Source organism: Staurois parvus, unplaced genomic scaffold (genome assembly GCF_062004578.1).
Source record: "Staurois parvus isolate SC_StPar_1 unplaced genomic scaffold, SC_StPar_1.0 ptg000147l, whole genome shotgun sequence".
NCBI lineage: Eukaryota > Metazoa > Chordata > Amphibia > Anura > Ranidae > Staurois > Staurois parvus.
In genome coordinates this window covers 26,808,332-26,823,898 of record NW_028317943.1, presented here as the reverse complement: position 1 = coordinate 26,823,898, position 15,567 = coordinate 26,808,332, and the positions used below count along the sequence as shown (strand labels likewise).

At 41.2% G+C, this 15,567-nt stretch overlaps 1 protein-coding gene across 12 annotated transcripts in view; it reads left to right on the top strand.

Moving 5' to 3' along the window:
• Positions 1–15,567, top strand: part of GRIP1 (glutamate receptor interacting protein 1) — an 892,229-nt gene that overhangs the window by 656,913 nt on the left and 219,749 nt on the right. For all 12 annotated transcript variants that reach the window (XM_089674172.1, XM_089674168.1, XM_089674167.1 and 9 more), the window contains 2 exons: positions 1,447–1,530; positions 6,698–6,773. In XM_089674172.1, the coding sequence (XP_089530298.1) occupies positions 1,447–1,530; positions 6,698–6,773 (160 nt within the window). The remainder of the gene's footprint in view (positions 1–1,446; positions 1,531–6,697; positions 6,774–15,567) is intronic.

The window sequence follows — 15,567 nt, the reverse complement described above, 5'->3', positions numbered from 1 at the left end:
GAGAAATACATTTTGGCTGGAGTTGTACTTAAAAAATGTACCTGTTCCAACTTACATCCAAATTCAACTTAGAAAAAATCTACAGAACCTATCTTGTTTGTAACCTGGGTACTGCTGGTAGAAGCATAATATAAGGCTTTCAAGGGAAGCACAGTGCTTAAATGCTTAGCACTTCCTCCTGGCAGCACATGGTTCAAATCCCAACCATGGCACTACCTGCATGAAGATTGCATGTTCTCCCTGTGCCTGTGTAGGTTTCCTCTATGTATTTTGGTTTCCTCCCGCACTCCTAAGTCGCGTTGGTAGGTTAACCTGCCTAGTGGTCTGATTATGTCCATATTTCTGTGCTCAAAGCAGTACATTTTTTTTCATGGAAATATGTTTTTTTTTATTGTAGGCCTGTAATTTTTAGGAATAACTCACTGAAATCTGTCCAACAACATTCTAGTAAACATCCCGGGTATGTTAAAATTTGAAACCCGAAATCATAAATTATAATTTAATAAATAATCATAAAAAATAATAAATTTAATTCAATAATATAATCAAACCAAAAACACTGAAATTTGAAATATAGCACAAAGTTCGCACATCACTCAGCAAAGTCACAAAATCGTTTTCAGTTTCTGATGACGAATTTCCCAACGAATCATTATCACTCCTAGATTGTAAGCTCGAAAAAGCAGGGCCCTTGACCCCCTCGTGTTTTGTCTTGTTACTGTATTGTTTCATGTTCTGTCCCCCACTATAATGTACAGCGCTGAGCAAACCTTTTAGCGCTATATAAATACTGTATAATAATAATAATCACTCAATTCTGCAAGTAGTTCTAATTTATTATCGCTGTTCTCTAGCTGTTCTAAAACTGATTTTGACCTAAAGGGACGCTTTTTGGACGCCATGGACGTTTCTCAGTTTCCAGGCAGAAAGAACAGTAAAAATGTAGGCAGGGCACAGGACAAACCAGTAGGGACAAAATGTATGTGAAATGGTTTGATACAGTAATGTTTTACTATGTGATTTTAGTGAATTTAGTGAATGTCACTTTCAAATTTCCCGCATGGTAAGCCCGAGTGTAGCTCGGGGTTACCTTGTGGTACTAAAACATTACCCTGAGCTACACTCAGGAATACCGCCAGGGAGGCTACTTGGCTCTGGTCTAAATTGGCCCTAGTATGTGTATGTATGAATTTGAGTTCGGTACCTTGGACTGTAAGCTTCTTGAGGGCAGGGACTGATGTGAATGTATACAGTACATGTAAAGTGCTGCATAAATTGACAGCATGATATAAGTAAAATGTACTATAACTTAATTTTAACTTATCAAAAGTGAGATAATACAAGAAGTTCATTGGTAGTGTTTATATTCACTTTAGGAAAAAGAAATATTCAAAACACAAAATTGTATTATGTTAATTTTTAAACTGTTTTTATCTTTCTTTGCAGCTATACAAGGATCAGGGGTAATTTTTAGAACTGTGGAGGTGACACTACACAAAGAAGGTAACACCTTCGGATTTGTAATACGAGGTAAGTCGCAATATAAGCCACAAAAATAAAAAGCTGAAGGAAAAAAATATTTTACTTTTATAAAACATTCAGATGATTTATTTATCTATTCTAAAGGGCTCTAAAATAACAGCAGCTAGACTCAGATTGGCAGCTTGTGATTGGACAGTGAAAGGAGAAGCAGCACTTCTTCTTACATTCCACTTCTGCTATACAGCCTCTGCTTGTATTACAAAAATACACTTATGTATTATTTTTATTACAGAGCTACATTAATTTGTGTCATTTTTATCTGCCTAGAGTTGAGGTTTATGGTTTCTAGAGGGTATACATATAGTATTGCAAAGTAAACATGCTCATTTATCCTGGAGTTGGGCTTTAAATAAGCTTGTTTGTGCATTTTCTGTGTCTGTGTGTGTGTGTGTGTGTGTGTGTGTGTGTGTGTGTGTATGTATATATATATATATATATATATATATATATATATATATATATATATACACAGTGGGGATCGAAAGTTTGGGCACCCCAGCTAAAAATTTGTATTAATGTGCATAAAGAAGCCAAGGAAAGATGGAAAAATCTCCAAAAGGCATCAAATTACAGATTAGACATTCTTATAATATGTCAACAAAAGTTAGATTTTATTTCCATCATTTACACTTTCAAAATAACAGAAAACAAAAAAATGGCGTCTGCAAACGTTTGGGCACCCTGCAGAGTTAATATCTTGTACTGCCCCCTTTGGCAAGTATCACAGCTTGTAAATGCTTTTTGTAGCCAGCCAAGAGTCTTTCAATTCTTGTTTGAGGTATCTTTGCCCATTCTTCCTTACAAAAGTCTTCCTGTTCTTTGAGATTTCTGGGCTGTCTGTCACGCACTGCTCTTTTAAGGTCTATCCATAGATTTTCAATTATGTTGAGGTCAGGAGATTGTGAAGGCCATGGCAAAACCTTCAGTTTACACCTCTTGATGTAATCCCCCGTGGATTTCGAGGTGTGTTTAGGATCATTATCCATTTGAAAAAGCCATCCTCTCTTTGACTTCAGTTTTTTCACAGATGGCATCAAGTTACCATCCAAAATTTGCTGAAATTTTATTGAATCCATTTTTCCTTCTACTCGTGAGATGTTCCCTGTGCCACTGGCTGCAACACAGCCCCAAAGCATGATTGATCCAACCCCATGCTTAACAGTTGGACAGAGGTTCTTTTCATTAAATTCTGTGCCCCTTCTTCTCCAAACATACCTTTGCTCATTCCGGCCAAAAAGTTCAATTTTAACCTCATCGGTCCACAGAACTTGTTTCCAAAATGCATCAGGCTTGTCTATATGTTCATTTGCAAAGTTCAAACGATGATTTTTGTGGTGAGGACGTAGAAGAGGTTATCTTCTGATGACTCTTCCATGAAGACCATATTTGTACAAGTATCTCTTTATAGTGGAATAGTGTACCACAACTCCAGTGTCTGCCAGATCTTTCTGGAGGGATCGTGCAGTCAAACGTGGGTTTTGAATTGTTTTTCTCACAATCCTGCGAGCTGTTCTGTCTGATATTTTCTTGGTCTTCCAGATCTTACTTTAACTTCCACTGTTCCTGATGACTGCCATTTCTTAATTACATTCCGAACAAAGGATATTGACATCTGAAAACGCTTTGCTATCTTCTTATAGCCTTCTCCAGCTTTGTGAGCGTCAACTATTTTCAGTTTCAGTTTTCTAGACAACTGCTTAGAAGAACCCATGGTGCTGATTGTTGGGGCAAGGTCAGATGAGTCTGGGCATTTAAAACCTTTGAGATTGACATCACCTGATATTCCCAGACGATGATTGAGAACAATCCATGACACTGGCAGGTCTCAGCTGTTATTTTGAAAGTGTAAATGATGGAAATAAAATCTAACTTTTTGTTGACATATTATAAGAATGTCTAATCTGTAATTTGATGCCTTTTTGGAGATTTTTCCATCTTTCCTTGGCTTCTTTATGCACATTAATACAAATTTTTAGCTGGGGTGCCCAAACTTTCGATCCTCACTATATATATGCGTGTGTGTATGCACCTGTTGATACATAATGTTTACCATGCACATTGCTGTGCTCAAAGCATAACAAATTCCATGTAGGAAAAAGAAGAAAAAGGTTTGAAGTTTCTCTCTCTGCTTCAGTACTGTTTTAACTGCCAGTAGAGGAAATGTTCTCAGTGCATCATCATATGCTTAGTGTGCGGCAAAGCTCAGATTTATGGCTCAAATCAAACATAATGTATGGAATACACCTGGATTTAAGGGCTACCTAGGCACATAGAAGTTCATTTTGCTGTCCAGTTGTGTGTGGTCACTTGGTATCTGCTCTTAGGGTTGAAGTAACTAGGTTCATGACAGGTCTCCTTAAAACATTTAGTGTGTTATAAAATTAAGTTAGTTGGTGAAAGCTTAGGGGCTGAATATAATCCGTTACTTTTGTAATTTTCACATATATTTTGTCACATTTTTCCTTGTTAGCTCCTCAAAGGTATTTTAACATGATGTTAAATTAAATTTTTTCCAATTTTTTGGCAACACATGATGAAAGACTGAATATTCTTTGAATGTTCTAAACTTGTTTTCTGTGGCCTGTTTTGCAGCCTTTCATCACATACTAGATTGTTCAATCCATACCCTTGAGGCTGTTGATAACTCTAAACTATTACATTCATTAAGGGAGATTTGTCAAGCTAGTTACCAAACATAATATGGCACATATTTAATGCAAAGCAGTTTTCTGATCACTTACCAATATATTTGTGGTTTTTTGTGCATTTATGACCCTCTGTGTCTGTAGTCCTGAACATCAAAGACTCATGGCAGACTTACACTTGGACTTTAGATTTGTTAGTTAAAACATACGAACACCGTGGTCCTGTTCTGATCTATGCTGTGGTTGTGCAATACAAGAACATCATTACTTTAGTGTATGCTGGTTGTAGCTCCACCTGAGGCTGAAGCCACAATTTGTGGTGTTCATGCGGGAGGCACAGCCAGCACTGAAGCTACAGTCCCCTCTGTGTGCTATTTGTTTCCTATTCAGGTTAATGTGGCTGTGCTCAAGAGATCCAGAACAGGATTGTTCTGGACTAATTGATTATAGGCACATTACTCTGTGCCTATGATCAAGTACTCCAGAAATGCAAATCTGCATTACACAAGAGCACATAGAAGAAGTGCAGTGCAGATGAGTGTCTGCTACCTCTGCCTGTATGTTACAACCTCACCGGGGTACTTTTCATTCTCCCTCTCATGTCTATCCAGCCAGTTCACATATTTCTTCCTCTGCTTCTCTCCTGCCAGGTTGTGGGTTTCTATGCTGGCTTCTTACATTCTACTTGCTGTCTGTTAGGGGTATGTGCTCACTTCACACACTTTCTCTCCTTCTGTCCTGTCTGGGCTCTGTGTCTCCTGGTCAGCTTTGTTCTTTGATGAGTGAATGAGTCGTGCAGTGAGGAAAGAAATGTTCTGCCACTGCTCATTCACTTTTTGTTGCAGACAGAATTATAGGTCATAAAAAAAAACCAAGCTGACAGGTTCTATCTCTCTCTCCCCATGCTGTAGTGAATGACAGCGCTGTCTCCAGAGCTCTCCTGCTGCCAGAGTCCAGGTTTGCCACTCACACCTAATTATAGATACAGACTCTTTGCTAGAGTGTGGTTGAACAGCTATGGGGCAAATTGTCCAAACAGGCTGCTCAGCAACTACAGCACGGAGTTTGATAAGACCAAGTGCAATGCACAGTGGGTCCCCTGGGGGAGTTCAAAGGTGATATTTGGTTGAGGTAATACTACTACTTTAAATGTTTGCATATAGCAGTCTAATGGCCACCAATGTGACCACACTTAATTTTCTTTCTGGCCATAGTTATTTTGTGTCATGTCATGATTATAACAAGATGTAGGATACAGTATATACTATTACATGAACCTTAAAGGATAAGTTCACCTTTCGTAACATGTTACACCCATATTCAAGGTGTAACATGTTACGAATAGACCGACCTCTGCATCCCCCTTAATCCCCGTTGAGACAGCTAGCGGGGGATCTTCTCCCTGCCGCTAGCTTTACAATTTAAAAAAAAACAAAACAAGGCTGCGTGGTGCTCCACCCACCCTGCTGTGTGACTCATTCACAGTATTCTGTGTATGAGCACAATAGAAAGTCCTAACAGCCTTTGTGGCTGTTGGCTTGTAATTCTCAATGAACTACCATGGTGCAGTGGAGCGCCATGGTAGTTCATTGATTTTTCCTGTCAGTAAGTATCTGCTTGCCTGTATGAGATGTATGGGCACACAGTTCCACTGACAGGTCTGCAGAAGACTTGTATGGCATCAGTGATCTGCTGATTCCTGGTGTAATGTTTTACAGGCTCCAGAAACAAAAAATAATAAATGCACATTTTTTTATCTGTAAAAAATGTGCATTTATTATTTTTGTTAAAAGGTGAGCTTATCCTTTTTTAATTTAATTAATTTTGTCCTGACTTAAATAGACACTAGCGGGAGCTCTTTGTGGCTTTGTGATAATTATGCATTATACACATCCATCTACTCAACAGCCTGGCAAACATAACCTGTCAAAGGTATCTAATGCCCAGACTTGGGCACAACAACTCTTTTTGTGAGATAACTGTTTACTTGACATTCCACATAGTGATGTGTAGCTTAGATCTTTATAGAAAATATCCGGTACATTTTTGTGCTTTTTAGAACAGACATACACAATATGACCACAGTGACAACATACTGTATAATACAGTAAACAGATGTCATACCATTCTATACTATTAAGGTCACCTGATTTAGGAGAAAGATGTTTTGCTATATCATTCAATAGAAAGACGGTGCATTATGCTTTATAGTTCTGTTTATTTATTATTTTAAAGGCTAACATTTTAAGAGAGTTGTATGATCTGTGCATTCTACTTATTTCTTTTTGTTCTGACCTTTACAGCACTGCATTTTGTTGCCAGCCAACCTGGCAGTAATCTTTTATGATCTCTAATTCTACTGCCTTAGCTGAATGTTTAGTGGCAAGGAAAGACTGAATGTGATATTTGTGTCTAATAGTGAAGACTAATGTATTTGAGGTTATGAAGCCGCAAGCAGGATGCGTGTGCGTGCTCAGAGCAATAAGTTTATTCTCTTTCCCTTTTTCCAGGAGGAGCACATGAGGACAGGAATAAATCTCGTCCTGTTGTAATAACTTGCGTTAGACCTGGAGGACCAGCTGACAGGTACAATACATCTTTCTGCAGCAATACAGATGGATCTGGGTTATTCTGGCACACAAGCAGATAAGCTATGCATCAAATGTTATAAGCAAATATAATGAATGTGCAAGTCCTTACTATGTATTAGAAGCAGCTCTGCCAAAAAAGATCTGCAGAGGATGCTTATTCCTCATCTCTTGCATCCGTTATCCGCTATTACCATTGGTTTATACAATGACAATGTATTCCCAGACACAATGCAATAAAGAAGACATATGACAACAATAGTTACTATTATTCAAAGATAGCAAGACAATACTGGAACATTCAAGCTAACCAGGCTGATGAAATAAAAATAACAAATTTTCTGTCAAAACACGTTGCCATGTAGACATATATGGTTGTGTTCTACTGCAGGATTATGAGTACATTCTGAAAGCTTTTTAGTATTCAAACCAGCATAAACAGTCATTAGATTATACAGTGTTTTTGCAGCGTTTCCTGAATTCTTAGAGCACAACTTTTTTTTTTTTTTTTTTTTCTGTTTGGATGCCTGAAATAAGTGGTTGCAGTTATAGCACAATAATTTACGTTGAGTTCTAAGCTGAAATCTATTCTGAAAGAAGGTTTTTTGACTGGTAGGAAAATACTGACCTGTGCTTCTAGAAACGGAGCACTGATGAAAATTGTTTTGATTTTCAATCACACTGCTATTCCTTTTATCAAGGCTGGATTTTCAGAGCTGGATCCAGTAGGCCCTCATCTTTCGTTGTCCAAAACAAGCCTCCTGCTAGGACCACTTCTATTACACAGACATATTTCTATTTTTTTGGTACTAACCCAGTTTAGAACATTGTGATTGTATTAATAAGCTTTAATGAGATGACTGTACAGAAAAGTTGCCTCTTTGCCTCCTATAGGTACATGCCTGCTACTTCTCATGATAAATCCGTCCATGCCTGTTTTGTTTTTGAGATTTCTGAAAATCATGTTGGAAAAAGTCATGTCGAGTTAAAGTGCTATTAAATGCAAAAAACAAAAATGTATTATTTGCAGCTTACCAGTTCTTAGATGTGGTGGCTGCATTCGTTTTCCTTTAGGCTTTTTTATTTCTTTTATTTTCACCCAGTGATCCAGCCAATAAGTTTATTTTTCAGCTTACTTTAACAAATCAAGCTGTCCAGACAAAGTAGCAATTAGAGGGTTGAGACAAACCATTAAACACTGACAGGCTTAATTAGAATGGTCAGCTTTTTACATTTATGTAACACCTTTGTCCCATAATAAAAAAAAAACTGTTGCTGTAACTGATTATGAAGTGTTAACTGGAATCCTCCTTTAATTTGTTAGTCAAGTCCATCTAAATCTGCTAGTGTATCCAACATTACCCTCTCACCAGAATGACAATGCTTCTGTCCAAAGTTGTCTTTAATACTTAATCTATCTGCTGACACCCTAAGACAGAAAGTGTGTTATTGGTAGGATCGCTAAGTGAAAAAAAAAGCCTAAAAACAGAAGAATAATACAGCCACCACATTCAAAGACTGGTAGTTTGCAATATATATAACATTTCTGTCTTTGGGTTTATTACCACTTTAAGGTAAGCTTTTCACAAAAGACATACGGAGACTGCCACTGATTACCTCCTCTTCTGAAAATGATTGTTGCCTGGCTGTCATACAGACACTCTTGCTACCTTACTCTACCTACACTCTAATCATATGAGGTGAAACAAATATGCAGATAATGACTAATCAAGAGTAGCCTATTTTGTAACCAGTGTATTTTATCTTTCCATACAGCACTGGTCCCTTATACACACTCTCACTGCTGTGAATTTTATATTTATGAAGGTGGGAGCACACCCACTTTAGCCCCAGCTTATCTCAGATAACAACGTTTATTGGATGAAATTATCCAGGATGGCTGATCACTGTTTCCCACAAGATCGTCAACAAGAAGAGTCTGGTGCACTCCTCTGGCACTTATAGGGGTCAATGTAATGAAAATCATTATATATCTAACTACATATTATAAACCCTTTAACTCACACATTCAGATGATTTTCCTTCTTATTCAGTTCATTGTTACTAATAATTTTGTAACAGAAGTACTGTTCCCTGCAGTTAAGAACAAAGGAAATCTGCACTCCAAACAATCCAGTTTATTGAACCAGGATGAAATCAATACAGACAGTGGAAGTACAGTGGGAGACTGGCAGGTAAATGCGTTTCAGGCTAAAGACAGAGCTTAGGGGGCGTGGCTTGGTGCATGGAGCTGTAGGATGTGTTCCTCGGTAGCTCCCGATCCTATATCTCCCTCAGGGCTATTTACCCTCACAAGAGTTCTCTGAACCCCACACATGTGCAAGAACCAACACAGGGACTCCAAGAAGTCTGGAGGGGACCGCTCTGGAGGCGATTTGGGCCGCTTCACAAGATCCACGGCCTTCCATACCCTGGCCGGCAAGATGGCGCCTCCTCCTCCTGGAACAGAGCCTTCGGCCGACTTGCAGGTGAGCTCCCGCGGTCGCCTCTCCTCCCCAGGAGGATCAGATAGACTGTCTCAGCGCTCCCAAAGCCTCTCCCAAGTCTCACTGTGTTCCAGAGACAGCTGGGACCTGCAGTCCCGCATCAGATCTCTGCATTCCTACTTTGAATCCCTGTGTGAATTGTGTAAAACGCATTAAATAGACATACAAACAGAGATATCAGAACTTAAAGATGTATGTGTCTGCATGGAAGAAATTGAAAACACTTCTAATGGACTTTGTAATGCCTTGTAATCCCATGAGGAGACTCTTATCTTGCAGCTGGTACTATTATAGCAATTTATGTACCAACAGAATGATATAGAAAATATGAACCATCGCAATAATATCAGAATCCAGGGCATTCTGGAATCAGTGGAACCTAAGTATTTAGCAGCAGCACGTACTGCTATTTTCAATCAACTAATACAGCAGCCTAAAGATGCACCTATTGAATTGGATCGGGTACATAGGACCTCGGGCCCAAGAAATCCTGACCCCTCATTTATGCGTGACACACTATGCAGAGTTCATTTTTACAAGGTCAAAGGTGCCATCATGCACACAGCCAGCACGCAAAACACCATATTCTTTAACGAGACTCCCTTTGTGCTTCCAGACCTCTCCCATCAGACCCTGAATATCCAAAGGGCCTTAAAGCCACTCATGAAACTACTTCAAGATCGCCGCATAAGGTACCAGTGGAGTTTCCATTTTCAACTCTGAGCCTCCCACAATGGCAAGACTGAACAGTTCTGCACTTTTGGGGATTTACCCAACTACCTTGGCCCCTTTGAAATGCCCCAACTGTCCTTACTAGATTGGCCTTTTCCACTGACAACTCCAGGATTACACCCCGCAATAGCAACGACAGGGCAAGAAGAAATGTTCAAGGTCCTCCACCCACAAGTGCTCGGATGACTGACTGAGTTTCTGCCTAAGTTCAGGGGAGGTTTCCCTCTCTGCCCCCTCCTTGAGGGTTTTTACCCTCGGCTTGAAGCCTTGTTAAGTTTTACCAATCCATTACTCCTGTTGATTTCCAATGGTGATTTTATGCTCAGGACACCTTGGATTGTGGCATGCTCCCATTTCCCCTTGTATGTGTCACCTAGGTAGGCAGAGTGGAGCTTTCTACAATCACATAGGGCATATCAAAATTATTGTCTCTGGGTTGCACCCCAGAATCACTTATGCAGCACATTTAATACGTTTGTGTGGTTAGCAAAATTTTGTTTTCCTTTTTATAAGGTTTTATTTCAACTTCTTATGTGTTACTGAACCAGTTGAGTGGTCTTCCACTCCAATCATTCCCAGCGGGAGTCCTGGGCCAGGATCTGCTTTATGTGCCTTTCACGTTCCCCAAATAGGCCTCTCAGTGCTACTGTTATGCACTGTTTGATGTTTGGATGTTGCTGCGTTATATAAAACTATTAGAATCGTTTTTCACTTTTTAGAATGGGGTGCCTCAAGTCCATAATTTTAAAGGGTGCCTTGGGACTGTCCATGATTTTAAAGGGTGCCTCAAGACTGTCCATAATTTTAAAGGGTGCCTTGACTGCAAAAAGGTTGAGAAACTTCCTTAGAGCCACTTACTGGCTCCCTCTTTTTTAATTTTTGGGTGGATCCCATCTCTGTTATTGCTTTCATCCATGACCTACCCTGCACAGTCAGTGTGTCAGACACCGCCCGGAGGGATCTCTAGTGATCCACAGAACGGGATTCCCCAGGACGCGGAGTCTAAGTCCCAGTCTGCCTTTTCACCAGAGCCCCTGATAATGGGGATGGACTTGGTGCAAGACTGAAACCAGGTCGTGACCCCTGAGTGCACCCAACTGTGGTAGAGGGGCCCCGCTGAGGGTATGTGCCAGGGGTGAGCCTGATGTGAAGAGGCTGACAGGTCCAGGTCCCGAGCGGGATGGATGGATGACAGTCAGGAGAGAGCGTGGTCAGGCTAGCCGGGTCGGTAATGGTGGAGGCAGATAGGTACCAAGCAGTAGACGGAGAGTAGCCGGGTCACGAGCCAAGGTTCAGCAACAGGAGGTCCAATAATAATAAGGGCAGGCAGAGGAATAGTCAGGGACGAGCCAGGGGTCAGAGCAGGAGGTCAACACGATTCAGAACAGGCAGGGTCGGCAACAAGGAACGCACATCAGGAACACAGGTAACAGGAACTAGACCTTACGGCAATATGAACACCGCCTGGCCAGTTTAAATAGTGCGCCCTGCACCAACATTGGTGCCAGGCGCGCCCACGTGCGTGAGTGCGCATGCGTGGCCGCAATTGCCGCTGCGGACGCCCAGGTCCTAATGCCTGCACATTGATGCGCCTAAGCAATCTGCGCATGCGCAGACTTGTGTGCCGCGGCAAGACCCACAGTCCCTGACACAGTGGTCCTACCCTTTCTCTACTCTACCTCTCTGTCCTTTGTTCTTTACACTTCCTCTCTCCCACTTATTTCTGAAGTTTGCTAGGTCTGTATCTTCCTTTCTCCCCTACCCCCCCCGCCTTCAACGCCATCGACAATATTTACCACCCAATATTTCTCCTTAATTTGGATATCGAAATTATTTGCAAAGGTCCTAGAGACCTGCCTGTCCCCACTCCTACCCTCTCTCATTCACAAAGATCAGGTGGGCTTTGTCCCTTGCAGGGAAGGCAGAGACAACACCAATTAACCCTTCACACTGCCACCACCCCCTTTTTGTACAGAGAAAGAGAAAACTCGGCAATATCATCGTCGGTATACTACTGTCACCACAGGCAGCGATATACCGAAGTTTAAAACACACACACAGTAGCGCTTTCAGAGGCAGGGGTTCTGAGTTTGCATTAAAGAGCTTTAGAAACAGTTCAACACTTTCAGAAAGTAAGATTTATTACTAAAAGGTCAAAAGGGTGCAATAAAAATATTTACAGAAAAAGATGTAGCCAATATATATATATCTAAATATACAGAAAGCAATAGCACAGCAAAGAGATAACAGGAATTTAGATAGATAAAGTACTTGCCAAAACCCTTGGGTTAAGCAGCTTTCAAGTTTTCTGAACAAAAGGGCATTTTCTCCCAAAGTTGGTTCCGATGTTAAAAAGGGAGAAATCTTCAACTTAGCTCAGCTTAGCTTTTTCTAGCAACTGCACAAGGTGTCTCCCTGAAACAGAGAACCAATCACCTCATTTGGGGAGGGAGTTGTAGGTGGAGACCTCAGACTATGACCAAAGCCTGAACAAATTATATTATGGTTCATAACTTACCCTGGACACACATAACATTCTATCCACGAGTAGATTAATACCCAGAATCTTCTGCTGAACGGTTAGATATGAAATATCCGCTTGAATGGTTACGGAGATATAATTTTCTGCTCTCTTGTATATGCCAGAGAGGGGGTGTGATATACCAGGAGACTTGTCTTAAAGTGGGCCGTCCGAATATGGGCTCCATGTTTATGTAATAATGTCCTATTTGAAGATATAAACTTATATGAAAAAGTGAGTTTTTAAATGTAAGTCTGTTTTTACGGCTCCCTGGAATGCCTTTGAGTCAGAGCTTTCGGCTTTATGGCTTTACGAGCCCTCTCTAGCAAGAGTCTCGTAGACAGAGGGGCACCAGCTAGTTGTGAGATTTATAACCATGACGCCCTCCCAATGAGTTTGCTGCCTGTGATCTGCATCAAACAGACCGCATGTCACTCAACAGAGAGGGAGGGTGGATGAGGAAAATTCATTTGGGAGAGATACGAAATGGAGGGGTTTGGAGCAAAATGGATGATCGCGTCCATCTCTGTGTGCACGATTGCTACAAATGGCACGTCCTCTTTGCCATTTTCCATATCGAATGGCACCAGGCAGGGATGCCCCCTGTCCCCTCTGCTCTTTGTCTTAGTTATGGAACACCTTACCCATGCTTTAAGGATCAGTGACTTGACATCCAAACCCCTTCCTTCCATCACAAACTTTCATTGTATGCGGATGATTTTTTAGTCTACATCCAACAACCACATACCTTACTCCCTTGTCTGCTACATGAATTTTGTAGGTTTGGAACCTATAGCAATTTTAAATTGAACATAACGAAACTGAGGCATTGGACATTACTCTTCCCGCAACCACGATGTCGCATTTACGTTCCAATTTTTCCTTTCAATGGATACCTAAGGACATCTCCTACCTAGGCATTACCATTCATTCTTATCTCTCAGATCTACATATGCTTAATTATGTCCCCTATTATCCCGCATCCGCAAAGATTTAACATCCTAGGGAGCATTCTCTTTATCCTCGTTTGGACGTATTAACACCCTTAAAATGGATACGCTTCCAAAATTGCTCTGTTTTCCAGACTATCCCCGTCTCAGTACCTAGGAGTTTCTTCCTCACGTTACGTTTCATGTCAGTTCCTTTTTATTGGCAACGCGATTTTTCAAGACTGAAACACAAATTACTTATCCGAAATTTCAATGTGGGGTCGGCCTACCAGACTTTGAACTTTATCATAAAGCCATCTTTATGGCTCGTGTGCTTGATTGGTATCCCCGACCCTTCAGCACGGCATCCACCATGGTAGAACAGGACCTGTCCCCTGTTGACCTCAGGGCCCTTCCCTGGGGCTATAGGCAGGACTTGCACCTATTTCATTCCCTCTCACCCTTAACGGTGGCTGTCCTATGTCTGTGCTATAAGTGCAGACTTAATGCTATCCTGTCCTCCAGACCCATCCCCCTTTGACACCTTTATGTGACAACCTGGCTTTCCCACAAGGCTTGGGGTCTACTGAGATTGTCCCCCTTTCTCGCGTACATGGTTGGCGCCCCATTCTTTCATTCCCACTCGGGCCTACCTAACCTTCCGGGTGGTTCAGATAACTGGTTTACTGCTCTACATCTATCATCGTTCTGTAGATACTTGCACACTACCTCTCAAGTCCATCGTCCACTCACTGAATACGAGCGGGTGTGCTCCCTTTCTGTGTTACCGAGACATCTGTTTGCCTCCCTCTATAAAGTACTGTATTCCTCTATTTATGTTGACCTTACACCAGAGCTTGGTTTGTGGATGTGAGAAAAGATTTGTCTGCTGCAGACTTCATTCTATTTTACACATAAATCCTCCATCTCCTGCTATGCACAGGAGAAAACTGTTAAGCTTCTCTCACGATGGTACAGGGATCCCTTCTCCTTATATAATATATTCCTTTCCACTTCCAACATTTGTTTCTGGTCCCAGGTTTTTGATATATATAACAAAATCTATGATGAGTCCTTTGTCCCCTCTCCAGAAATCACCCTCTTGTCCATGCTCCTGGGCTCATTAACTGCCCAGAAAAAATGCTTATTGCATTTTTTCCATTCTGCTGCACATCAACTGATACCCCTTTTTTGGAAGACTACGATCACCCTGCCCCTGTCTTTGTGGGTTTCCACAATGAATGATATCATGCGCATTGAAGAGATGTAAGCATTTGATAATGACACTTCTGAGAAATATAAAATGCTATGGTTTATTTGGCTCCATTTCTCCTCCTCAACCGCCCTCAAGGAGATGTTACCACCTGAAATAAACCATTGAGACCTCAACTTCATTGATAGATGAGCTAGTTGCGAAAAGTTTTTTGGCACATCTCACCACCCCCCAATTGGTTTCATCCTGTTCTATTCCCCTAACATCTGGTTTATGTGTCCATGTCTGCTCAGACCCGTATTTCGATTTTCCACAATTTGGCGCTCCCCTTTTAGGTCCTGATTCCTTTGGACCTTTTCATCATCATGGCAGGTTCATGATGGGCCACCTCCCTGCAGATACAAAAATGGGGAAACACAATACATTTCCCTGTCCAACAGAGGGTAGATGTGTCCTTTCCTGGATCCCCAGGGGAAGGCTGTATTGCCAACAGTTGGGTATAGTGGTGAGTTAGTTGGTGACATCATATTTTTGTAGGGGCTTGGGTGCATACCTGTACAGTGGACCCAATTGTGAGATAGTATTTCAGGTGAGAGGTGATAAGGAGATAACACCAGAGTAACCCCGAGTAGCAGGGAGGTAGAGACAGATTGTTCTATGGAGATCCATTGTTTTTTGTACCCAGTCTATCAGCCTAACCAGATGGCAGGTTATGTGATATGTGAGAAGACCTGGTAAGGATATCCTTACTGAGATTTTGGGTAGGCTGAGGAGGTGAAACTTCAGTTTAGGACATTTGTTGGCCCAGATAAATTTGGCAAAGTTAGAACTGACCTGTTGTAATGATGTAGGGATGCGTATGGGAAGGTGTACAAGAGATATTAACATTT